Here is a 26887-nt window from a genome sequence, read left to right as displayed (position 1 = left end):
TTGTATACTTTATTATATGTGAATTATAACTTAATAGAGAATTGTTAAATAAATAAAAAGAAAAAACAATTATATACACTAAGTTGCAATTTCATATCTATCAAGTTGGCAAAACTACAAATGTTTAACAAAATACTCTGAGATTATGGGGAAACATGCTCTCTCTTTAGTTGCTAATGGAAATACAAAATTATGCAAACCCACTCCCTGAAGGGAATTTGGAGCTGGATAGCAAGATTTTATATGGATTTACCTTAACTTATAGAAATCTACCTGAAAAGTATCTTAGTAAAAGCATCAAAAGATAAATGAACAGAGCTATTCATTCACTGAAGCACTATTTGTAAGAGAAAGACTAGAGCACAAAAATTCCATCAGTAAGTATTCTTGCTAAAATAAATGGAACCTGAATCTGATCAAATCTCTACATATAGCTATCAATTTACTAGAAATGCAAGAGGCAGAAAAACATGTTAAATGACACCACCAGGATGTAACCAGCACAATCCAGACTGTGAGAAACTATAAAAAAACAAAACTTACTCAAGACACTGAGCTGGCATGGCCTGTGGACTGAAGGGTCCTGGGTTCAATTCCTGTCAAGAGAACATGCCCAGGTTGTGGGCTCGAGCCCTAGTGTAGGGAATGCAGGAGGCAGCTAGTCAATGATTTTCTCTCTCATCATTGATGTTTTTATCTCTCCCTCTCGGCGATCAAAAATTTTTTAAAAAATTTATTCAAGAAATAAATTACAAGGACACAAGAGGAAGGAGGAGAAAAAATAAAAATAAATTTCAATATAAATATAAATTTCATTATAAGGATATTATTTAGATACTGTTTTAAAAAAGTTTAAGAAAAATTGGAGAAAAATCAGAGAAATGTAACATTGAGTGGAAGTTTGATATTATTAAGAAGTTTTTGTCATTTTTAATATTAATGCTGTTGGAGGATTTGGGAACATGCTAAAATATTTATGGTTGAACATTATGATGTCTCAGATTTGCCTCAAAATAACCTGTCACAGGAGAAATTGTGGGTGGGAGTAAAGAAGAAATAATGGCCAAAAGGTGATCACAATTGAAGCCGGATAATGTTACATTAGAGATTAATGACACCATTCATTCTAATTTTACATATGCTAACAATTTTCCATAAAATAACATTTATAAAAAGAAACAGTACATGGATACTTGAATTGAACAAGTTCATTTTTATTAAGCAAATAAATTCTAATAAAAGTAATCATAAAGATCTCTTTTATACTTAAATAGGAATGAAGAGTTAACATGTAATGTATCACAATTTAGTCTCTGTTTGGAGCCCAAATATACTATTTGGCTTCAGGTTTAACCTCAGCCTTTGGAAGACTAGATCACTCAATGTCCAGCTAAGTCTCTTATCTGTCACCCTAGAACTTATGCATGATCCCTGACACAGTGATTATTATATAGGTGACCATCACATCTAATCAGTATACCAATACCAATAATATAATTCAGGCAAGTCTTCTGAATTTATTCTTAATTAACAATAATTTTTATTATTTTTAAAAAATAGTTAAGTATCTTAAATGTAACTTAAAGCAAAAAACATACTTATGTGCTTTAAATGTTAACATTCTATCATTCACTTTTAAGTATATTTACATTTAAAATACCAGAGTAGTGTTGTAATAATTAACAATGATTGTTAAAGCTGTTAATTTCATGTGTAGAAAAATGAGCACATTTAATTAGTAAAATATGGAACTTTTAGAAAAATAAAAGTCTTCTTGAGCCAATATATATTTTATAAAAATTCCAATAATATAAGAAAGAATAACAGAGATGACATTCTATTCATAATTTTAGTTGGTGTAGACTATTGGGCATATTAGCATTCATAACATTAAAAAGTTAAACTTTAATAGTTGTATTTAATTTCCAGGTTGACTTAATCCTTGAGTCTTTCAAGAAAAAATCATAGTTTGGAATTGTCCACATCTTACAAGAGTAAATTAGAAGCAAAATGTTTACTTGCTATCTCTAAACTGGAGAAAAGAAGACTCCACAAAGCATATATAACAATATTCCCAATAAATCTTCCTTAATACAAAGATAGTAAAAAATGAAAACTATTTAAAAAAGAAAGTGTTTAAAAATGATGAGAGAAGTAATCTAGCAGCTGATAACACTGAGAAATTATTATAATGTCAAACTTCAAAAACCTCATTAACTATTAAAAATTTTAAATACTTTTATTATTTGATAATGACTCTGTTATCAAAGTGAAATTCACTTTGTTCATAGGAGGTCACAGTTCAATTCCTAGTCAGGGCACATGCACAGGTTTGCTGGTTTGATCCCCAGTGTGAGATGTGCAGGAGGTAGCTAATCAATGATTCTCTGTCATCATTGATGTTTCTATTCCTCTCTCCCTCTCCCCTCCTTTCTGAAATCAATAAAATATATTTTTTAAAAATATAGAAATTCACTTTGTTCAAATATAGACTTTAACACTCAAACATTCCACATTCACCAAATTGTTATTTTTTGGTGCATATGGATGGACGGGTGGGTGGGTGGGTGGATGGGTAAAAAGATAGACAAAATAAACATATCGATAATATTAGGATTGTGTACACATATGTAAATATGTATGTGTACGTATTCCAATAGTGACAACGATATAGAGAAAATGTTTGTGGCAGCATCTTTATTACAATAATACTTTTGGATAAAGCTAAAAACCATTCATTCTTTTTTGCTCAGACATTCCAGTCAAAGGAATTTATCCTATACAGTAGAGGATTCTAAAACATAAAAGGAGTCCATGCATGAAGACATATACTGAAGCATAATTCCCAAAATCATAAAATTAAATATAATCCAAATATCCCAAAATGGGGATGTAATAAAACATGTATCTTTTTCTATTTGGAGTACTCATCAATCCAGTTTTTGCTCTATTTCTTTTTGCTATCCTAATTCCAATGTCACTTCCTCAGGAAAATTTTCCCACTTTCCCACAAAAGGTACATTCCATGAGAGTAGGGGCTATATTTTATTCACCATTGTATCTTCAAGGCACATGATAAATAGTTATTTACTTGAGTGATTAAATATCATAAGATAATTAAATATTATCAAGATTATGTGGCAAAATATTAGGGGGAAAACCAGCGTTTTATGTCTCTGTTTATCATGGAAAAAGTAAAATATGTATGTATACAATTATGTATGTATGTAGATATGTATGTATGTATACAGTAGATCAGAATAGAAGTCAGAAATATAAAAATAGTTTTATTAGGATGATGTTATATAAGTGATTTTCCCATGAAATTTCTTTAAATGTCCTGATAACATTAAATTATTTTAAAGTTATATCTCAGCCAAACAAATAATGCTCTACTTTTTAAGTGGTATTCTTAGAGGAGATATAACTCATGGATATATGGTAATTTCTTTAGCATAGGATATCAACTGTGTTTAAAATTCATAACAGTTGCCTTTTTAAAATATCTTAATAATAAAAAGCCATGCAAAATGAATGTGACACAAAAATATTAAATATAAATGAAAACTTGTGAAATACCAGATTTTTTATGCAATGACACAATTTATAATGTAATACTATGCATGATGTACTCTATTATTTTATACAAGGGGGAAACATATTGCATGGTAATCCTAAACCATACATGGTCCTAAAATACTGCGCACAATCACTTGCACATAAACCCCTTTCAAATCTAGTCCAAATTCACCCTCTCTTAGGTCAGGGCAAAAACAGGCATTCTAGAACAGAAGAACCAAGGACATACTTGAACAGTGTTGCAAAAGGAGCCTTAAATCCATGGCTGGCATTTACTAGCAATTTTTATTTTTCCGATTAAGACAGGAATTGTGGAAAGCTAATGAAATAGCTATATTACTCAAAAATAAAGTTGAATTCAGACTTCTTAAGTTGTTATGAACATTGACTAATGAATGTAAAGTGCATAACACAGTGTTGGAGAACATTCAATAAAGGTTAGCAGCTATTCACTATTATTAATAGAAGATTCTAAATACTATTTAAAATGTTATTTATTTTCACATTTACATTTAAATATTTTACTTCCTAGCAATTCAGTTTTATGAAACCAGAAAAACACTCACACACAAATTCTAACCTTTTGCTCTGTGGAGGCAGCAGCTAATTTTTTTGCTTCAGTTAATGTGTGCAATTGCTGATAGTCTACTGGCTTATACTTAATGCTTCTCATTCCATTTTTCATACCAAATACCAGATTATCTGTTTTCCCTCAAAATATAAAACAAGAAAGAAATAATATTATGTTATTGAACATCAAAATACAGTTATAGCAGCATGCTGACTACAGGTCTTATTTTAAGTAAAATAAATACAAGAAATAATATATTACAACATTCATAGTATATTTGAACCTATATCTATAGAAACTTAAAATATATTACCACTATATTCCTTGCATAAAATTACTTCTAAATGGCTATCATTTAAATTAGTACAGTGAGAATATTTTAAAGTATAATGCCAAGATACCAAGTGTGACTACTTTTTTAATTTAAAAAATGTTAGGCAGCAACTATAAGTATTTAAGTATCACATTATTATGAATCAAATTAAGTAAATAGATTTTTTAAAGTTATAGCTGGATTTCTTAGAAAAACAAAACAAAAATCAATTCAATGTGAACAGAGGTTGAAAATGAAAGTTAAAAAATGTAATAGGCCAAATAAAACCAAAATAATATGAACAGATAGAGTAGGGCACTGACCTAGCTGCCCCATCTGCTCCACAGCCTCGCAGGCCATATACACAGATGAGCCACACTCCCCTGAGCTGTGGCCAGCAGAGAGCTGTGGGCACTGTGAGTCAGAGGCAGGTGCTGCCAGTGTTGGAGCAGTACCAGAAAGCCCGAGTCCAGTTCCTGCAGATGGTGGCAGAGCCGGCGACCAGACCCCAAAACATGAGACCTTGCAGAATGTGGGTGTAATGTCTTTGCTGAGACCTATTCTTCTGGATGTGGTCCCAACAAATCAGCCAACTGCCGCTTTGGCTCTTGGGAGAATGGCTAATTATAATGATGACCCAGCAGAAGCAGTTGTCAAGGGCAACATTCTTCCACAGTTTGTTGCTTCCATGGTAGAACAGAATTCTGTTCTAGATATGGCTGCATCCTGCCAAAGGAACAGAGCATGCCGTTCATCTGGACCCTGCTGACTCCAGCTCCATCTCAGAGCCCCCACCTTAACCTTTCAACAGACCTTAAAAACCTCAACCCCTCACAGAGATAGGGCCATTATCTATCTATCACTCTTGGCCCCTTTGCTCCCTTGAAAAGTGAATACACCTCTTTCTGCTCAAAAATAAATAATAAGAATAAAGTGACATGAAATGTTTGGATAGGCATTCTCCATCCAAATACTTGGTTTAGTACATTAACTATTTTGATAAAGTAAAACATAAGTAAAGGGTACTTAAGGATAAGTTGCATAAAGAATAATAAGCTGATTGATTTAAGAAAAAAAATTACTTTTACCTTAATTATGAATCACGTGTCATGTAATGTAATTAAGATTTGTTAAGTATATCACGGATCACATGGCTAGAAGAAGGCTCTGAACAATTTAAGGACAAGCACAGTGAAGAAAAGTATGGTTGGAGATGATTAAAACACCCATTGTATTGAAATAGCATAGTACTGGCACAGGAACAGGCATATAGATCAATGGAAGATAACGGAGAGGCCAGAAATCAACCCACACCATTATGCTCAATTAATATTTGATGAAGGAGGCAAAAGCATACAATGGAGTAAAGACAGTGTCTTCAATAAATAGTGTTGGGAAAATTGGACAGGTAAAAAAAAAAAAAAAAAAAAAAATGACTTAAATGTAAGCCACAAAACCATAAAAGTTTTAGAAGAAGCCATAGGCAGCAAAATTGAAGACATCTCACATAGTATTTTTGCCTAGGGCAAGGGAAACAAAAGAAAAAATAAACAAATGGGACTACATCAAACTAAACTACACATCAAAAGAAACCATCAACAACAAAAAAAAAAGGACACAGTATGGTAGAACATATTCATCACTGATCCATCTCATAAGGGATTAATTTCCAAAATATATAAAGAACTCATTCAATTCAACAAGAGGAAGACAACAATCCAATTTAAAAAATGGGCAAAGGACCAGAATAGACACTTATCCAAAGAGAACACACAGATGGTCAATAGACATATGAGAAAATGTTCAACATCACTAATCATCAGAGAGATGCAAATTAAAATGAATGGCTATCATCAATATGTCAACAAACAACAAGTGCTGTTGAGGATGTGGAAAAAAAGAAAAACCTGGTACACTAGTGGGAATGCAGACTAGTCAGCCACTGTGGAAAACAGCGTGAGGTTTCCTCAAAATATTAAAAATGGAACTGCCTTTGGACAGCAATCCCACTTCTGGAAATATTCCTTAAGAAACCCAAAGTACCAATCAGGAAGAATATATGCACACCTATGTTTGTTCATAACAGCGTTATTTACAATAGCTAAGATCTGGAAACAGCTCAAGTGCCCATCAGTAGGTGAGAGGATTTTAAAAAAAGCTGTGGTACATTTATATAAGGGAATTCTATGCGGCTGTAAAGTAAAAAAAAAAAAAACAAAAAAAAAAACAAAACACTAACTTTTACCCTTTGCTACAGTATGGATGAAGATAGAGATTATTGTGCCAAGTGAAATAAATCAATCAGAGAAGGACAATATCACATGATCTCACTTACCAGTATATGTGGAATCTAATAACAAAATAGGACCAGGGGCATGGATTCATAGAACAGACTAACAGATCTCACAGGGTGTTAGGGAGGACTGGAAGAGATTAAGCAAAGAACATATACGCATATATGTACACAGACAATAATGCGGTGAAGACCTGAGGTGGTGAAGGGCTAGGTAGATGAAGGCATGATGGGAGGAGGGGGGGAAATGGGGAACATCTATAATAGTGTCCACCAATAAAAAATATTTTTAAACAATCATTGTAAGTGAACTAAAGAAACCTTCATTTTGACCCCAAAAAATTAGCTTTCCATGATTGAAATTTTAAAAATCAACATTCCAACTTTATATCTGCATAATCCACCATAAATCATAAAACAGACATGAAAATTAAAAAAAATTACCTGAGGTATCTTTTTCCTGAATTGTCATGACTGGTCGGTCTCTTTTACTCATGCTTTCCATATCTATCAAGGAAACAAGAGACAGCTAAATTTTATAATGTGATTTTTAAAAACATTTTTAAAGATATGTTAATTGTAGTGTTGTTGTTTTTTGTTTTTTGTTTTTAAATAAGGCCCAGGACTAGGTGCACTTTGTTAAAATTTTCTTATCCTTACTCTTAGAAGCCTCCTTCCATTTGTTTTTTTCCCCCCTCTTGCCTTCCCTGTTTTTGGTCTCCCAATCTCTAACTTCTTAATTCCCCCCCCCCCTTAAATTGTGCCAGTGATTGATAAGTATTTTGAAATTTAAAAATGATGTCTGTTTTTCCAAAACCACTTTGGCTCAGTGAATAGAGCGTTGGTCAGCGGACTGAAAGGTCTCAGGTTCGATTCCAGTCAAGGGCATGTACATTGGTTGCGGGCACATCCTCGGTAGGGGGTGTGCAAGAGTGCAAGAGGCAGCTGATCGATGTTTCTCTCTCATCGATGTTTCTAACTCTCTATCCCTCTCCCTTCCTCTCTGTGAAAAATCAATAAAATATATTTTTTAAAAATTATGTATGTTTTCCTTTGAGTTCCTGGGAGGAAAGAAACTACATAAATTAAAGAATAAAGCAGCTATCCAAATTATTCCCTACTTCAATTAAGCAATATTGCACTTGTGGTGGTCCGGGGAATGTGCCATCCACTTCTACATAGCACCTGATGCCCGGCTGTCGCCTCCTTCAGGGATGGACTCAGCAACAGAGTCCAAAGACATACCATTGCTGGGGCAGCCTTCACCTGATGAATGAGCAAGACAGGGAGGTAAAGACCTAGCAGTGTGGACCCAATGCGGGCCACTCTGATTTGCAATATATGTTCCAAAGTTCCTTGCAGGCTTGACCCAGACTTCGTTGAACCTGCACTGAAATTTATTTTTTCATCTCTTCTATTTTTCTTCCTCCATCGTCCTTTCAGAAGTTTGGATCCGTGGATAAACATCTAGCACCGCAAATTCTGCCGTAGCATCTCCTTCCTGAGGAAGTATCCACTAAACTGAACTGAGCATCTCTAGGGCATCAAACCAATCAAGTGGTTCTCTAAGTAACACTACCTACTTTTCACAAATTTTTGTTCCATATACACCAGGTTGAATTGTAGCCCACCTCTCTATTCTTTTGATATTGTTTCTGTTAAAAGTGTTTTGGTTAAAGATGAATTATCAACTAATAGGTAACCTGTGAATAAGCAGCATGTTTGTGTGAGAGTCTAGGAACTAGCTTTGGGGGAGGAGGCTGACTCTAGCAACCAAACGTTCTGACTCCAAGAGACTTGCTGACTCTCAACCATAAAAACCAGACCTCTGTTTGACCAGCTTCAAGATAATCATCTGAATGGACTGTGCTGACTTACACGAAGAATATTTTCTACCTCTTCCCCCTGATTTCTTTTTTCTGTTTCCCCTCTCCATCCTAATAAAATTCCCTGCCTGCACTAAGAAGTTAAAATGGGCTTTGGGATGGGAGTCTGCCATCTTCTCAAGCTGCGCAGGCACTTGAATAAACCATCTTTCCTACCACCAGCACCTGTCTTTCAAAGTGTCAGGCAGCCAAACCTGAGTTCGGTATCAGAACTACCCGTGTCTACTGGCCTTTGCAGTAGCCTAAGTCTTCCTAAATGGAAGGAAAAGTAGCACAAGTCCGTGACTTTTGGAAACTCTGCCAAGTTACTAAGAATCATGATGATTGTCCACCAACTTTAGGAATGTAGGGATAAACTCCAGTGTGTAATTCTATAGGGTCTCTGGTCAAGGGATTCTTTTTTCAAGCCTTTAATAACATTGCCAAATAGTCTTGTTTCTACTCACAGCCACATCCTATCCATTAAGATTCTTCTTCTTTTCAGAAGGTATTGCACACCCAATCTTTCCATCTACACTGCCTCAAGTCACCATCACCTTCAGCCAGGATGACAGTAGAAGTTTCACGTTGTACCCTTACAGTCCATTCTCTACACAGCAGCCCAAGTAACCTCTTAACATTCTAATCTGATCTTGCTTGAATTCCTTCAATTCCTTCAAAGATTGTCAGCAACCTTTAGAATAGTATCCATACTTCTAATGGCTTTGCCTTATCTCATTCACACATTCCAACCACATTGTTCTATCTATTTCTCATATGCTGAAGTCATTCTGCATCAAGTCCTTCCAACTTGCTATTCCCTTTGCCTTAAAGACGTTTCCTTCATTTTTTACCAGGTTGGTTCTTTCTCAGCCTTTGGTGTGACCAGCATGTCACCACCTCAGAAAGACCTACAGAGACTTCCTTATTTAAATAAGGAGGACCTCTATTTCTCTCTCATCTTATTTTTTCATTCTCATAATAATAAGTACTAGTCTTCATATTTGCATGTTTATTGATTTGATGTCTGTCTCTATCTGTAGACATGTGGCCCATGTTTTGTCTTATTTCTGATTATAGCCTCAGTGCATGGCACACAATAGTAAGTGCTCAATGAATATTATGTAAGGAAAAGAGAGCTGGTGGTAACTAGATAGCTTCTAGTCCCTCAGAAGAACTGTAATAACAATCCCTAAATCTATAGTATAGCCTCTCTCTACCAACAACAACATTTCCATTTTTAAAAATCTGCTTTGATAGCATCACATACAGTCAGGAGCAGCAAATTTAAATGCCCTGGGCCATCAGGTAAGTTTAGTGAGGCAAGTAACAAGGTACACAACCATAGGGAGTGGCAGAAAACATGGAAAATGAAAGAGTATTTCATTCCTAAAAATAATCAAATACATTTTTTTATTATTTTTTAAACATGGGTACTACACAAGTAAAGTAAGTCTCCAGAACAAATATATGCTGTTCTCAGCAGCCAGCTTCTGAGGTCTGGCCTACTCCATCTCACCTCAAGTTTTCACTTTGTTCTCCCACCTTAAGTTTGTCATCTCCATTGAGAAGAGCCCTTATCAGTACTCTAATCAATTAGTTTTAGTCTTTCCTTATTGGGAAGCTTAGTTTCTATGTATAATATTTAGGACTCATTTTTTCTTGGGATTTAGATTGAGATCGAGGCTCTGAAATAAAATGGGGTTTTGCAGATTCCCTTTTAGTTACCCTAGGTCTGAAACTGTTTAATTTCTTCTTCTTGGTTTTCAGAGGAAAATTATGAAGCCCACACAATGTTTCTCACCATTTCTACAAAGTTCAAATTTAATTATGAGTATAGAACCTTATGAGATAGAATATAATATAATAACACAGCTACAATCAATAAAAGCTACAGGAACTGTCAAGAAGTAAGACCATCCCCCCACCAGATTTATGGCTTCAAACCAGCCAGATCAGCTCAAACCAACATGGCAACTTATTTCATCTAAGGGTAACCCCACACCTCATTATACACTAGTTTCAATATACTCAATATTAGCATGCTAAAATGACACATCCAGTGCCAATATGATCAGAAACAAAAAGCCCATATAAGGACACAAAATGGTGACCAAGTTCCTCTGAGAAACCTCTACCCCTTTCCCAGAAAGCTCTTGAGTAGTCCCCTACCCCACTCCCCACCCTCTTTAAATGAAACTCAATAAAAGAAACCAATTCTGGTAAAGAGGGTCTGCTCTGTCTGTGGAGTAGCCCATTCTCTGTCTAATCGCCTCACTAATAAACTCACTTTCACTTTAATCTCTATGTGGGTTCTATTTTTAATTCTTTCCTTTGTGAACCTAGAACCCACAGTGGGTCATGAACCTTTGAGTCCCCAAACCCCCAGGACACCTGCATCACTTACACTAGAAGACATTCTGGAAATCAAAATTGTAAAAATAATCTGTATTCATGAATTTGAAACCTAGTTTATTTTCAACAATATATAAGGCCAAGTGGAAAGACTTCTTGACCTACATTTTTTAATATTTATATGTAAATCATAAATAACTATTACTCATCTTTCAAGAATGTTGAGGGCTGCTGAAATAATTATTAAACTGTGATATTATAAAACTGATTTAAGTGTAGTGTTTATTCATCAAGGAATTAGTCATTCAGATTTAGAATTTGAAAAGTTTATATATAATCCACTTATTCTAACAAATTGCCAGTTATAAAAATAGTCTCAGAAGTAAAGTGTGGTATTGGGAATAGAGTAAAAAATAATGTAATAACAAATATTATAATATCTGTGTATAGTACCAGATGGATACTAGACTTATCTCATGACCACTTTGTATGGTACATACATGTCTAATCACTATTGTACACCTAAAACTAATGTTATATTTTTAAAATATGTTTTTATTGATATTAGAGAAAAAGAGGAAGGCAGAGGGAGAGAGAAAGAGAAATATCAGTTTGTTGACTCCTGCATGTCCCCTAGTGTGGATCAAGCCTGAAACCCAGGCACGTACCCAGACAGGGAATCAAACTTGCCAACTCTTGGTACACAGGATAACACCCAACCAACTGTGCCACACTGGCCAGGCACTAATGTAAATTGTGTATCAACTGTAATTGAAAAATAATTTAATTTTTAAAAATGTTCTCACCACACACAAAAGAAATAATTTATATAGTCTAACCTCGCATTTTAACATTTGAGATGATTGAGGCCCAGAAAATTGATCAAGATCACAGAGAACTTCAAGCCCAAAATCTCACATTCATAATATACAATAAATATCTCTGAAAATGAAGGTTCATTTAAAATCAGAATGGTGGCCTAAGCCAATGTGAGCTGAAATTGGTTGGTAGCAAACTTGACCGAAACTGAAGTTTTTACTATTTAATGTGAACACATATACATTTGTGTAAAGGTGTTAATGTATTTAGTTATGGGATGTTGCTCAGGCACCACCAGTTTTAAGTAATAAGCTCTACATCACATTTCTAAACATCTGAAAAATTCAAAATACATCTGGCCCCACAGACTACAGATAAGAAATTTGAAACTGTATTAAGACATTCCTGATTCCCTAACAAGCACATGTCATCTAGGTCATTTCAATTTCATGCTTACTAGTGAGAAATTCAAAGTGGCTACTTCAGCCTGTAGTTAAAATGCTTTTGGCTGAGTAATGACTACTTGAACAGAATTTTCTATGTTCAATAATTTAAGAGCATTTAGTTTCAGAAATTATTCCATGCTCATGAGTGTTATCAAAATGTTAAGCCTTTACATATACTCAATTACTAAAAATATTTCAAAATAATATATGCTATGGGAAATTACTTATAGTGTAGGAAGCACATTTGATATATAACTTAATGATAGCTTTGTAGTAGCTAGAAGGTTGAAAAACATTTTAATGTAAAGTTCATTTTTACAAATTTACTAGAGAATCTAAACTTTAAAATTAAAAATAAAATTCATGACCTCAACTAGTCTCCTTCAGGTAGCTAAGCAATCAGGAGTTTAGAGATGAGGGGGAAAATAGCAAAGAGATCATTTGTATAATGAGGTAATCTTTTTACAGTATTAAAATTTGCATTCTTCTCTTTCCTAAGAAAATCTCTTTTAATACACTGAAGAAGAAAAGGTCAGTTGTACTTAGACTTAAAAATGCAAAACATGTGGACAGTTTGTTACTCTAAACTGCTTAGCTGGGTAGATATATAGATTAGCCATCACCCTCTGAGGATGTTTTCAAAGCTGATGGAAACTCTGCCGGGCCAAAAGTATGAGAACAATACAATCAGGGGGAAAAAAGTTTGGATATAGCATCAAATTATAACTTTTTTGTCAAAACCAGTTTGGCTCAGTGGATAGAGCGTCAGTCTGCAAACTGAAAGGTCCCAGGTTCGATTCCGGTCAAGGACATGTACATTGGCTGCAGACACATCCCCAGAAGGAGGTGTGCAGTAGGCAGCTGATCGATGATGTTTCTAGCTCTCTATCCCTCTCCCTTCGTCTCTGTAAAAAAATCAATAAAATATACTAAAAAAAAAAATTATAACTTTTTCACATGAAAAATCTCAAGATATTTTAAATGTTAATTCAAATATTATAGCCAAAGTCTAACTTAAACAGTATTTTCCAACACGCAAAATTCTCTTTTAGATGTTAAGCAGAACAGCACACATTATTTCCATTATGAGACATTATGCATTATAATTATCACGAGGTAAAATGATTGTCCTGGAAAAACTAACGGAACCTAACTGTACAGAAAACTGTACGGTAAAATTAAAATGTCCATCTCTATTTAGTCCTTATACCTCAGTTGCGGCGTTTCTTTTCTTTTTCTTTTTTTAATAAATCTCTACTGTTTAAAGTATTACATATGTCCTTTTTTTCCTCCCATTATCCACTCCCCCCCTTTTCTCTCTCCTCCTCCCCCCCCCCCCCCTTCACCATCTACTGTCTGTGTCCTTGGAAGGAGTGGGGGTGGGGGAGGGGGAAAAAGAGATCAACCAAGAAAAGCCATTTCTTTAACAAGATCCTTTCTCCTTTCAGTTTGTCCCCTTCCTTCCCTAATCATTAAACCCTTAAGACATCAGATCCTGGTCAGCATCAAACTGTCTAAGAACAAAGCCTCAGGTGAGTTGACCACAGAAGCAGAGTTTAATAAAGCTAAAGATAACAGATTGACTTCAGTTGTGTTTCAGCCCCAGGCCCAGGAAACCAATTAAGGACCACGCACACCCTCATGAAACCAGACAGAACAATACTATGGCTGACATTTGGAACTGATACAATGATCAATTACTCCCTTCCCTGACCCCTACCCATCAGTAAAGCCCACAACCCCAACTCCTTTAGCCAATGGATTAATGATTTCCCGCTATATAACCCATCCCCTGGGAGCCATCCAGGAGCCAGGTCTTCAGCATGAGCTTACTATGACTCTGGGCTTGGTGCCATTTCTTCAACTAATAAAACCCTTACTTTCTTGACTTCAAAGTCCTCTTTGCGTTTGCCTGGGCTTTGATATGTGTAGGCAAACTGACCCCTTTAGTCTGATAAGTCTTTAGCCCTGGTAGTCATTTTCAATGTTTTATTTTATATTCTTTCAAAGATTTTCTATGCATACACAGTTACATGTGTATATCCAATTTTTATACAAATGTAATCATTATATATACATACAGTTACACAAGTTGCTTTTCGTTTAATGACTTGATTATCTATCCGGGCAATGCACCCAGAAGTTTTTGAGGGACTTCAAAGTTCCACAGAGTGGAGACTCTATGTTCTCAAAACTATTTTAATCATTTCAAAAACCTGAGAGAAATGCTTATATACTTAGTTTAAAGAAGTACATAGGGCCCTAATTGGTTTGGCTCAGTGGATAGAGTGTCAGCCTGCAAACTGAAGGGTCCCAGGTTTGATTCCTGTCAAGGGCATGTACCTTGGTTGTTGGCACATTTTTAGTAGGAGCTGTGCAGAAGGCAGCTGATCGATGTTTCTCTCCCATTGATGTTTCTAACTCTCTATCCCTCTCCCCTCCTCTCTGTAAAAACTCTATCCCTCTCCCCTTCTCTCCCCTCCTCTCCATTCCTCTCTGTAATTATATATATATTAAAAGTACAGAGTGTAAAAAAGGGTGTGTGTTACAGGGCTGGGGGTGGGTGATTTTGCAATATTCTTTTATCTGATTTTCTGGCCCCAACTGCCATCACACAAGTGCCTGGTTTAATTATGCCACATAACAGTTACAGGTTCTGAGGCTTAGGATGTGGGCATCTTTGGGGAGTCATTGTTCTGCCTACCACAAGCATTGTGCATTCTATAAATGGTTTCAGAATCTATGCAAACAATTTGGAGGATATGAATTATATGATACCCCTCAACTGATGAAGACATTAAAAGTAAAAGGGACCACAAGGAAGCAGGCAAGCTTCTTACTTCAAGTCCAGGTATGTAGAATGAGAAGCTGGATTTCCAAATTGGGTCAGAAGAAGGTCGACAAAGTCTTCAGTTTAAGCACACCTATCTAATACAATGGAAAGTCAAGTCAGGAGGATACATTCATGTGTAGTCTAGAAAGGAAAAAAGATATACAAATAGAACAAGTTGGAAAGGATACTGCAACTGCAGGTTAGATTCAAAGGGGACTTTATGTATAATGAAATATTTGCATTTTTATAAAAAGAATGTATCTATATATATAAAAGCCTAAGCGACCAAATGACTGGTCGACTGGTCACTATGATGCACACTGACAACCAGGGGACAAATACTCATTGCACAGGATTGGGCTCCCTCCTGTCTGGATCAGGCCTGTGTGGATCAGGCTGAAACTGGCTATCAGACATCCCCTGAAGAGTCCCAGAGTGCAAGAGGGTGCAGGCCAGACCAAGGAACCCCACTGGTGCATAAATCTGTGCACTGGGCCACTAAGATATGTATATTTATATAATTAAAAGTAGTAAATATTATTTTCAAGTGCCTCAAAAACTTAAATATTTGTGATTTACCAAATGGTTTCCCACTACTTTCTAGGACAACGTTGAAACAAAGCATAGAATGACAAGGATCTTTTAAATTTAGCCCTGTCCTATTTGGTCTCTTCCTTACCCATTATTTTATATTCATGTTACACTCCAGCATTTTAAAACCTTTTGCAGTTCCCTAAATACACAATGCCTGTGGTAGGCAGATCAATGACTCTCCATAGATGTCTACATCCTAGTCCTCAGAACCTGTGACTATGTTATGTTACATTGCAAAGGAGAATTAAAATTGCAGCCAGCTAATCAGTTGACTTCATCCATGGAGATTACCTGGGATTACCCATGTGGGCCCAATGTAATAACCAGGAATCGTATAAGAGGAAAACAGGAGGGTCACAGTCAGAGGAAGTAGGATGACAGAAGCAGAGAAAAGGAAGATTTGAAGATGCTACTCAGTTGGCTTTAAATTTGGAGGAATCAGACCATGACCCACAAAATTCAGGCAACCTTTTGCAGCTGGAAAAAGCAAGGAAATAAATTTTCCCTCAGAGCCTCCAGAAAATGCAGCCCTGCTCCAACCTTGATTGTAATCCAATGAGCCCTATTTCTGATGTCTGACCTCCAGGATTATAAGATAATAAATTTCTGTTGTTTAAGCCACTAAGTTTGTGGTCATTTGTTACTGAGCAATAGGAAACCAGCAATGCTCTGTCACACCTTCCTGCCTTCGCACATGCTGTTACCTATGCTTGCAATGTCTTTCCCTGTTCTTTTCTCTCAGGCCAATGCCTCCTTATTTTTCATTCCCATCTTGTGCATCCTACTCCCTTCCTCTGCACTAGATAGAGTTGATTTTTCTCTTCTCTTGTATGAATATTTACTTTGTGTATGACCCTACTGATGCCGTTATTCATTTATTCCAAAGGTTATTGAACATCTATTGTATACTAGACAAGGGAAACAGATTTGTTCGGGCTCTGCAGAGAGGGCTGTCCTGGCCATCTCATCTGAAGCAACACCCTCCCTCCACCATTAATCATTCTTCATCTCCTCAATTTAATTTTTTTTCTTCATAGCACTTTTCACTAAGTGACATTATACTGTCACTTAGTACTGTATTAATATGTACTGATTAGTTTGTTTATTTGTGTATTGTTCCCTTATACCACTAGGATGCCTGCTCCACAAACACAAGGCCTTAGTGATCATCTCTATTTCTCAGAGTGCCTAAAATCATGCCTGACATATATCAGACACTTAATGTATACATGCTGAAAAAGCATCAAGTGATTGCATTTAACGGATTACAGTCCTGTCTCTAAGGCTTGCTAGTATTAGAGACAAAACAAAGTTTTCACTTTCTCTTCTTCAATTTTTAAAATTTAGGCTGGACTGTTTGAGATGAAAATGATTATCAAGAACAAACTCTACACCAAAATGGGCAGTGGATTGATGTGCATGTCAAGAAGTGAGGAAGGAGAAACAATCCCACTTTATCTTGGTGAGTTTCAGTACTGACCATAAGTTCATGTTAACTGCAGCTGAATGTGCCCTTTGACCAGCTAGTGATTAAGCTGCCAGTCACAGCACACAACCCCCTACATGCAGAAACCTGGGCAACGTCTGCATTTATTAGGAATCTAAGGCTCTATACGCTGTCTTACTTCTCCAAGGGCTGAAGGGTAAAAAGGACATTCTGTGCATAATAGACATATAATCTGTCTTTGCTCCAACATACACTGAGTGAAAAAGGCAAGCTGCTCTCTGATAGATACCTTATGATAACATTACATAAACATCCACAGACACAAAACAATGTATGTAAATTATAGACACACATACTTACACTCTACAAAGGGAAAAGTCTAAAGGACATACAAACAGACCAAACTGGATAGGATACTGCAACTAAAGGGCAGTTTCAAAGGGAATTTTAGCATTATCTGTAATGAAATCTTTGCATTTTTATAAAAAGAATACATATGTGTGTATAATTAAGAGTAATAAACATTAGTCCAAAAGATCCTCTGTCTAAATAATTATATTATCTATCATAGGATTAATGCAGTTACATTAGAAATGAAAAATGATTATCCAGTGGGTTCAGCTAGTGAGAGCCGCAGAGACTGATCACCACGTCACACCCATTTCTGAGCCTGCCGAGTTTGGGCTACTTCTGGAGCACTCTGACCCTAACAACTTTGTGAAGCCCAGCCTACAATATCCAGTTAACTTTACTTTTAATTTGGAATCTAATCAAATAATATTTATACAACTTTGTTATGCCTTGTATTTTTCTTCTGAAATCTTCAACAAAATGATTCAAAACAGAGTACTTTTTCTTCTGATTAATAGTCACAAATACATTGCTTTTTCTGTTAAGTACAAGCTTGTTCATTTAAAAAAAACAAAAAACAAACAAAAAACAAAAAACTGTGGCCATCAAGGTCACATGTAAGGTTGTAGAGTTCAACAATTAAATGGAATTTTGATGTGCTTTTCACTATTATTGCTGAGAAAATTGTAGCATTAAAACTGTGGCAGACACAGCTAGCTGCTAATATCTGTCCTCTCTTATTTTCTTCCTAACAGAATCCAATTTTGTTCAGGGTTAGAACATTGGCCTTCCTTGATACCTCTGAGACTCTCAGTGACATGTGACACAGTTAAGGCCAATGAGATATAAGCAGAGGTCTTCTGGGAATTTGAAAACAAGATTTGCTTTTTCATATGGGCACTGCCCTTCTTCCCTATCCTTCCTCTTTCTTCCCGTCTCGAATGGGGATGTGAATGAGACACAGGTAGGCTGTCTATGACTACGTTGTGAGTGTCAGGATGAAAGATACACACTATTGCAGAGAGGAAAGCCAAAGGAGCCTGGGGCACTGATGATATCGAGAATCTGCTGGGCCCTGGCTTGGTAGCTTAATTGCTTAACATGTTATCCTGATAGACCAAGTTTGCAGATGTTTTTTTTTTGTTTGTTTGTCTGTTTGCTTGTTGTTGTTAAACATCACTTGAAGATTTTTTAAAATTTATTTTTAGAGAGAGTAAAAGGGAGATAGAGAGAAACATTGAAGAGAGAGAAACACACTGATTGTTTGCCCCCTGAATGCTAGGGCAAGATTGCAGTTTTGATACCTGGTCTGAACACATATAAGAATCAACCAATGAATTCATAAATAAGTAGATCAGCAAATCTCTCTCTCCCTCTCTCTCTCTCTCTCTCTCTCTCTCTCTCTCTCTCTCTCTCTCTCTCTCTCTCTTTCTCTCTCTCTCTCACACACACACACCACACACACTCTCACACCCACACCCTTCCCTGTCCCTCTCTCTCTAAAAGAAAAAAAGAAAAAAAGAAGCCCTGTACCAGGCAGGTGTGGACTACTTCTCTCTGGACTTGTTATGAGGAAAATAAATCCCCAAGTTTCTGCAATCAGGTTCTATAACTTTCAGCCAAACAAAACTTCCAACTAATAAAGACTGAAATTTTCTGAAGCACACAGGAAATCTTGATGCCTCTTCAAAATTCTTTTAGAAAAGTACCCATCAATACAGGCACAGGATAAAATACTAGAAAATATTACTGTCGTTCTTTAATAGTAGCATGAGAAAATTACATCTAGCAAAACTTATTTTAAAAATCCGGTAGAGTTTCATTTGTAGTTTCAGCATCATTGAAAGAGAGTAGGTAAAATGATGTGTAGGAGGTTCTGAAAGAGGAATCAAAAAAATTCTCAGAAACTTAATTTCACTACCAAAAGAATGCTATTTGTGGATTTTCAATGCTCTAGAATAAATAGTTTTTCCACAAAGGATCAATTAAGAGAGAGAAATGTTCTTTAAAAATGCTACATAAAAGTTTCTTTTAATTTTTAATAAAAAAGTAGCAATCCACCACTCCTTAAAAACAGACCATATAGCCCAGTTAAATGGAAGTTCTTGAAACCTGGTAGCACTAGTACATTTTGAATAAATAAAATAATTATAATAGGTAAGAAATATTAATTTTTAATGTTATTGACAAATAAGGAAAAGATCTCTCAGCTAAGGCATGAAGAAACAAAGGGAAAGATTAAAGGAGTTAGGATTAGAGGGAGGGAGAGAAGTCGGCATATGAGGTATCCATGCATTGGGAGTTTTTAAAAGATATTCCTATAGAAAACATTATATTAGGCCAACAAAATAGATTTGTTTAAAATGTAATTGAAATCTTGCCGAGACTGGTTTGGCTCAATGGATAGAGCATCGGCTTGGGGGTTCGATTCCAGTCAAGGGCATGTACCTTGGTTGCAGGCATTTTCCTAGTAGGGGATATGCAAGAGGCAGCTGATCGATGAGTCTCTCTCATCGATGTTTCTAACTCTCTATCTCTCTCACTTCCTCTCTGTACAAAATCAATAAAATATATTTTTTAAAAAAGTAAAATGTAATTGAAATCAAAGCACAACGTCAAAGGTAAGGTATGCCTTAGTTTACAGTAGTGTTGGACTTTAGAATAAGGTTACCAGAGACTGAATTTCAACTCCATCCATCATAAACTGGAACTCTCAGCAAATTACTTACTAAATGGTAGATGAGACAAAAGAACTGTAAAGATGCCAACTATTCCAAATTGATTTATACAGTATCAAATGAACTCCCAGGAGATTTTTTCTGCATATTAAAATTGGCAAGCTAATTAAAAAACGTGTACAGAAATACAAGGGACAAAGAATAGCCAAGGGAATCTTAGAAGAGAATAGCCCTGGAGGATTTCCAGAACCATATATCAAAATCCATTATGAAGGTACAGTAATTAAGACAGTGTGTTATCAGTACAAGGATAGATTAATAGGCCAACCAACAGTATAGAGAGGAAACAAATCCCTACACATCTGATGACCTGTCTTATGACCAAGCTGAGGCACCAATGAATAGTCTTCAAGGAATGGTCCTGAGTAAGGTAGATGTCCATATGGAAAAAAGGAATCTTGACCCCCCCTATCTCTCAACATTCAAAAATATCGATTCCATATGTATTAAAGGTCTAAATGTGAAAGATAAAAAATAAGGCTTTTAAGACAACTATAAGAACATACTCATGATCTTAGAGTTGACAAAAGTGTCTTAAACAGTTCACACACAAAAATGCTAACCATAAATGAAAAATATACTGTTAGGAAATACTAAAATCAAGAACACCTGTTCATCCAAATATAGCATTAAGGGAATGAAAAGGCAACTCAAGGGGTGGATAAATACATTTAATATATATATTTTAAACAACAGACTTGTATCCAGAATATAGATATTTTTAAATACCTACAATTTGATAAGGAAAATGCAGACAACCCAATAAAAAAAATGGGGCAGAAGACATGACTAGATACTCCATAAAAAAGGATACCCAAATGGCCAATAAACATATAAAAAAGCCTTATCTTTATTTAATCCACCTTAAACCCAAAATGCAGTACTGCCATAAACACACCAGGGTGGCTTATATGAAAAAACAAAACAAAAAAAAAAACAAAAAAAACCACAAATGTAGTAAGAAGGTGGACCAACCAGAACATTCATACACTGCTGGTGGGAGCAGAAATTGATACAATCTCTTTAAAAAACTCATTGGCAGTTTAGCTACTATGACCCAGCCAATCTACTCCTACATATTCCCAACAGAAATGTGCACAAACATATATACATATATATATGTATGTATGTATTATGTACAAAAAGTATATGTATGTATACATATCATTATATGTACAGTATAAGTATATTCACAGCAGCACTATTCTTAGTAGCCTCAAATTAGAAACCAACCAAATGCCTATCAGTGGTTGAATAAATAAATTGTGGTATATTACACATTTACTCTTTGGCTTTTGCTATGAAGTTGAGACTGTGTGAGATGGAGAGGATAGTGAAATATTCGTGAACATTAGTACTTTCTTAGGTTAAGAAAATGATGCTGCTGGTTCTGTATCAAGGGAAGGGTTCATAAGAAAAGGGTACATAAACATTAAGCATTGTTCTACTCTGAAGTATGATTAACTTAATTGTTCTAAGACTTGTAATTACTAGTGAAGGTTAATCTGACATGGTGACAAAGTTGATAAACTTGATGAGAGGCACTCACCTAATTTTAAAATCAAATCTGAGAATTCCAAATGACAACACAATGTACTTTACATACAAAAAATGTACCATAAAATTAATATCATAGAATACTGTTTAATGAACATATAGGTCATATAAAAATCATAAAGTAAGATACAAAAGAGACCCCGCTGGTGTGGCTCAGTGGTTGAGCATCAACCTATGAACCAGAAGGTCACAATTTGATTCCCAGTCAGGGCACATGCCTGGGTTGCAGGCTCCATCCTCAGGGTGGGGCGTGTAGGAGGCATCCAATCAATGATTCTCTCTCATTATTGACGTTTCTCTCTCTCTCTACTTTGTTGCTATTGTCTTCTATTGACAACTCTAACAAACAACAACTGGGAATAACTCAAATGTCTATAAACAGATAAATGGACAAACCAATACTGATATATTCAAAGATAGTAAAAAACAACAACACACATATCATTGATGAATCTCAAAGTAATTATGCAACATAAAGGAAACCAGAATAAAGAGTAAACATTTAATTATTCTAATCATGTAAATTCTAAAAAATACAAAGGTACCTACGTATATTAATGGAAAATATTGAGAAACAATATATTAAAATATATACTTTGTCACTTAGGTGATCATGTGACACTATTGTCATTATAAATTCACATGCATAAAAGTGGGCACCAAAATTGTATGAATGGGTTTAAGACTATATATTTCTATATTCCCTTAAAGATTGTGTTTGAAATAGAAACATAAAGTATTTTAATTCTCAGAGAGAACTTATAACTCTCCTACCACTGATTGGCAATCTCCAATGTGAGAATAACTTCTTATTATGTTATAATATTTTTTTTCATTCTCTCTACAACTTGAGATAATATAAGATAAAACTAAATATTTCTTAAGTGAATTTGATTTTAGTTTAAATAGGCAGGTCTTCTTCCTAAATTATTCTAAATATGAAGAATCTAGAACACAAAAGGTTATTTATGATGAAATTGATGCTAATCAACTGTAGAACATGAGAAGTTTGTGATAAAATTAATTGAGCTAATCCTCAACCAACTCCAATTTTCAACCTACATTCTCTTATATACTAGATCATTATTCTGTCAAAAGCAATTATCCACAGTTTCATAAACTAATTAAAATAAAATTTCATTTTTTTCTCACTTTAAAATATTTTCACCATAAAATTAAGTGAAAAATGCTTGTGGGATCACCACCTTATCTCTTTAGATTCATCCTGCTCTCTACCTAACTTAAATTTTAAAATATACTTTCAGGACAAGTTATTTACATTTTGTAAATTCAACACCAAAATGTAAGTGGAAAAGTGAAGATGCAATGTCCTGCTCTAAAAATGGGCTGGTACTTCCTTTGCTCATAGTCAAACATGTCATTGTCAAGCCTGACTTCGGTAGACTCTGCTGTGGCTAGTGAAGAAGGAGCTTTAATGGACTCTCCCGAAAGAGAAAGAAAAGACTGTATTGATAATTCTCACGCTTCAATATATATGTGCCTTTTTACTAATCAAGGTCATTTCTTGGTACTTGTTTCAGAGAAATTCTAGTTGTCTGATGATTGAAGGTGTCCCATTTTTCAAAAGAAGTTATTTTAAGAAGTCCTACTCTATTTACATGCTGCTTGGGAGTACAGTAGATATAAAATAACTGCCTTTTGTCCTTAAGTGAAAACCTTTTAAAAGCACCAGGAAATTTTAATTCTATGGTTTATGTAATCTTAAAACTTGCACATTCTATGCCTCAATTCCTCCTAGACAGAAAGCTGGAAAGGGGATTCATGGGTGGAGTCCTCAGTCAAGGCAAGAGGATAAAGGGAATAAAAGCCATAGCAAACACAAGGAACAGAAATCCAAGGGCCAAATATGCCAGGAGGAGATTATGAACGGGGGCCAGGAGATCCAAGATCAGAATGAGGAAAATGGCCTGAGGGAAAGCAGATAGGGACACAACCAGAAGGGTAAGAAAAGAGTGGTGGGACTGCAAATAAATTGCTTAGAGTGCAAATGCTTCAAACCCTTTTCAATAGCCAAACTCTTTGTAAACAAAATTCCTTCTCCAAGATTTGTAACTTAAGGCCAAAGAAAACTTCAAGTCAGTCTTTGTTCAGTAACTAAACTTCTAAATACAAAGCTTAACAACTGTCTTAAACCGTGTTTCCCACTGAAAGAGAGCATGCATGAAGCTGACATGCTGAGGAAGGGAGGTGGGGAATTTTTCTGAGGCCTACGCTGAATCCTGCCCTTTCCTTGGCTTCACTTGTTCCACCTTAGTTGGTTTTCCTGAGCCAATAATTATACATATACAGTGTATATATTTTTGCATTGTAACTAAGGTTGAAAATATCCTCAGAAAGTAATTCATTGTTTTCAGGGCCCCTCAGCATGTCTGCAGAGAGCCAAGTTTCCCTAGATCAGAAATGGAAAGCCACTGGCCTAAGTAATAGCTATTATCTGAGACTTGTCTTTATGTGCAGACAGGGCTATAATGGGAGCTGGTGTCAGTCATTCAGTCCACATATATTTACTGGATTCCTCTTATGTGCTGGACCTGGGGACTACAATAGTGGATGAAAGAAACACGTTCCTTGCCTTCCTGGTGCTTACTGTCTAATAGCCTGATATACTCATTGGCAATAAATTACAGAAGGCAGGTTCTCTTTGTTATTGATGGTTGCTATTCTTTCATTATTATAATGCAATAAAAAATGTTAGTGCTCAAAATGAATACTTTATGGTTATTATGAACATTTAATTAAAAGATCAGTTATTTGTGCAATGCCTACATTATTAGTCCTAAGACATACCAACTTAGCTTATGACCACCATAAAATCTTTGAGAACATTTAATTAAGATGACAGAGATGAGCTAAACATATGCTAGCAAAGTAATGAGGCTTTGTTTTACATTACTTGTTACTGACATTGTTTTTGCATTCTTTACATTTGAAAATACAGGTTGTTAGCTCATATTGTTTTCCTTAGCAGTTAATATTATTATTTATGAATAGAAATGATTAAAGGATCCCTCTATTAGGAACCCAGAACTTCCAAGCATAATACTTAAGTATCGATAGTAAAACAACTTAGTCCTATGGTGAGATTTTTGGTGCAGTTATCATGACATGACTATGAAAAGACTTTTGCCACCATATTGAAGGATGAGGCCTGGACTTGCAGGGCTGTGTAAGTAAAATTATAATCATTTATCAGAAAATACCTTTGGGCCTTGATCACACTGGAGATACATAAAATCATTCAAGAATTTAGGTCAACATTTCAAGTTTCCACAAAGTTTCCACAGCACCAGAGGCACCAGTGGAAGGTGTGAGAGGACCAGAGCAGGATGAGAATCCGAGCAATGAGGTGCAGTGTGAGGGTGAAATCACAAGGAGAAGGATCTCAAATTCTTCCATTTAACTGGCAGTCTCCCTTTCCCGTGAGACAGGAAGTGATTACCTCACCAGATATATTTACACTGTAGGGTCATAATTCCACTACCTCTGCTCAGGCATAAATCTACTTCCTGCATCTGAGTCACCTGATTTTTATCTTGGTTCCCCCACCTCTAGCTTGAGGTTGCACCAGGTACCAGGTTAAGATAGAAAAGTGACTCATTTTTCTCGGCAGAGCACTCCCCTTTCTGAATTGGCTCTTCCATGGATTTATTCACTCGCTCAGTATTTACCGAGTGTATGTATTCTGTGTTCCAGTCACTGTGGTAGGTGCTGAGCTACAAGGATGAAGAAGACAGTCTCTATCTTGCAACAGTGTTGAAACTCATGGTAATGGTCTCTAAACTTTATCACACACTCCTAATTATTTTCTTTTTTCTATTTATTTATTGATTGATTGATTTTATTGATTTTTTACAGAGAGGAAGAGAGAGGGATAGAGAGTTAGAAACATCGATGAGAGAGAATCATCGATCAGCTGCCTCCTGCACATCCCCTACTAGGGATGTGCCCACAACCAAGGTACATACCCCTGACCGGAATTGAACCTGGGACCTGCTGAGCCAAACCGGTTTTGGCTATTTTCAGTAAGTTTTGGCAATAATGGATATTTACTCTTTGCAAATTTTATGTGCAGAAAGGGCTATAATAGGAGCTGGTGAATATTATTGTATTCTTTTCATTTAATATCTCAGGGCAAAATAAACTCCCAGGATATTGTTCCTAAATCGCAATAGCTGATGTAAATCTATGTTTTAACTGATCTTAATCACTTTAAATTTTCTATAAAATCCCATCAGATTGCTACTGTGACTGTTTTCACCTATAATGGAACTGATGGCAGGTCCACTACATGCTGTAGCCCACAGCCACATGTCACACTGCAGCTGACGAAGTCCTCATGGACCACTCTGGCTTGTTCTTGTCATTTGTTGTGGCCACATTACCATGTCATCTAGAATCCAGGGATCTTTTATAGAAATATATTTAAGGAACTTGTCCATTATATGAAGATTAGTTTGGGCTTTAAAATTTTTTCCCCAAAATGTGTAAATCCTCTTAAAAACCACATAAAAGTAATTACATTTCACAGTATGCTGAATATGGGCAAATGAGTGAGATGCAACTTTGGTGTAATGAGGGACTAGGTGAAGGTAGCTGGATGGATCCATGCATTAAAGGTGGGAAAAGCTTACTTTGTTTCCCTAGATTTGAAATAAATATAAATGGAAGAGCTCACACTGCCTTCCTTCACCTTCCTGCATGGGACCGAACTTCATGCCACCTGGAGGAACAATGGTCTGCACAGTCAGACAAAGACTCCGACATCTGCAATACTGGAGCATGAAGGGCAGACAGCCTCATTTTGCTTGAGGTAGAAGACTGAAATGAAGAGAGGTAGGAGTAGGTGATATATACAATGAGGCTTGAAGAATCACGGTGGATTAATCATGGATAGGGAGAAAGAAGGCCATAGAAGACACAGCTGTTGAAGCCGGGGGGGGGGGGGGGGTCACAAGAGCAGGACGTGTTTGCAAGAGCACAAGCAAGCAATTCTGGTGGCTGCAGGTTAGGGCAGCCTTAGCTATTGACAGGGAAGTAATGGATGAAAAGGGGATTGACAGGAATCTGCTGGCGCCAAGAACACTGATGGCTTCAATTTAGAAAAG

General features: G+C 35.9%; 1 protein-coding gene across 1 annotated transcript in view; it reads right to left on the bottom strand.

The window, feature by feature from the left end:
- The window catches only part of CCDC148 (coiled-coil domain containing 148), a 198223-nt gene that overhangs the window by 138751 nt on the left and 32585 nt on the right, over window positions 1-26887 (bottom strand). The window contains exons 2-3 of the mRNA XM_045575445.1: window positions 7201-7263; window positions 4160-4281 (exon numbers count right to left, since the gene is read on the bottom strand). Of these exons, the coding sequence (XP_045431401.1) occupies window positions 4160-4281; window positions 7201-7261 (183 nt within the window). The 5' untranslated portion in view covers window positions 7262-7263. The remainder of the gene's footprint in view (window positions 1-4159; window positions 4282-7200; window positions 7264-26887) is intronic.

The sequence above is a fragment of the Pipistrellus kuhlii genome, unplaced genomic scaffold (assembly GCF_014108245.1).
Source record: "Pipistrellus kuhlii isolate mPipKuh1 unplaced genomic scaffold, mPipKuh1.p scaffold_m20_p_7, whole genome shotgun sequence".
NCBI classification, from domain to species: Eukaryota; Metazoa; Chordata; class Mammalia; order Chiroptera; family Vespertilionidae; genus Pipistrellus; species Pipistrellus kuhlii.
This window is presented reverse-complemented; position numbering and strand designations above follow the sequence as displayed.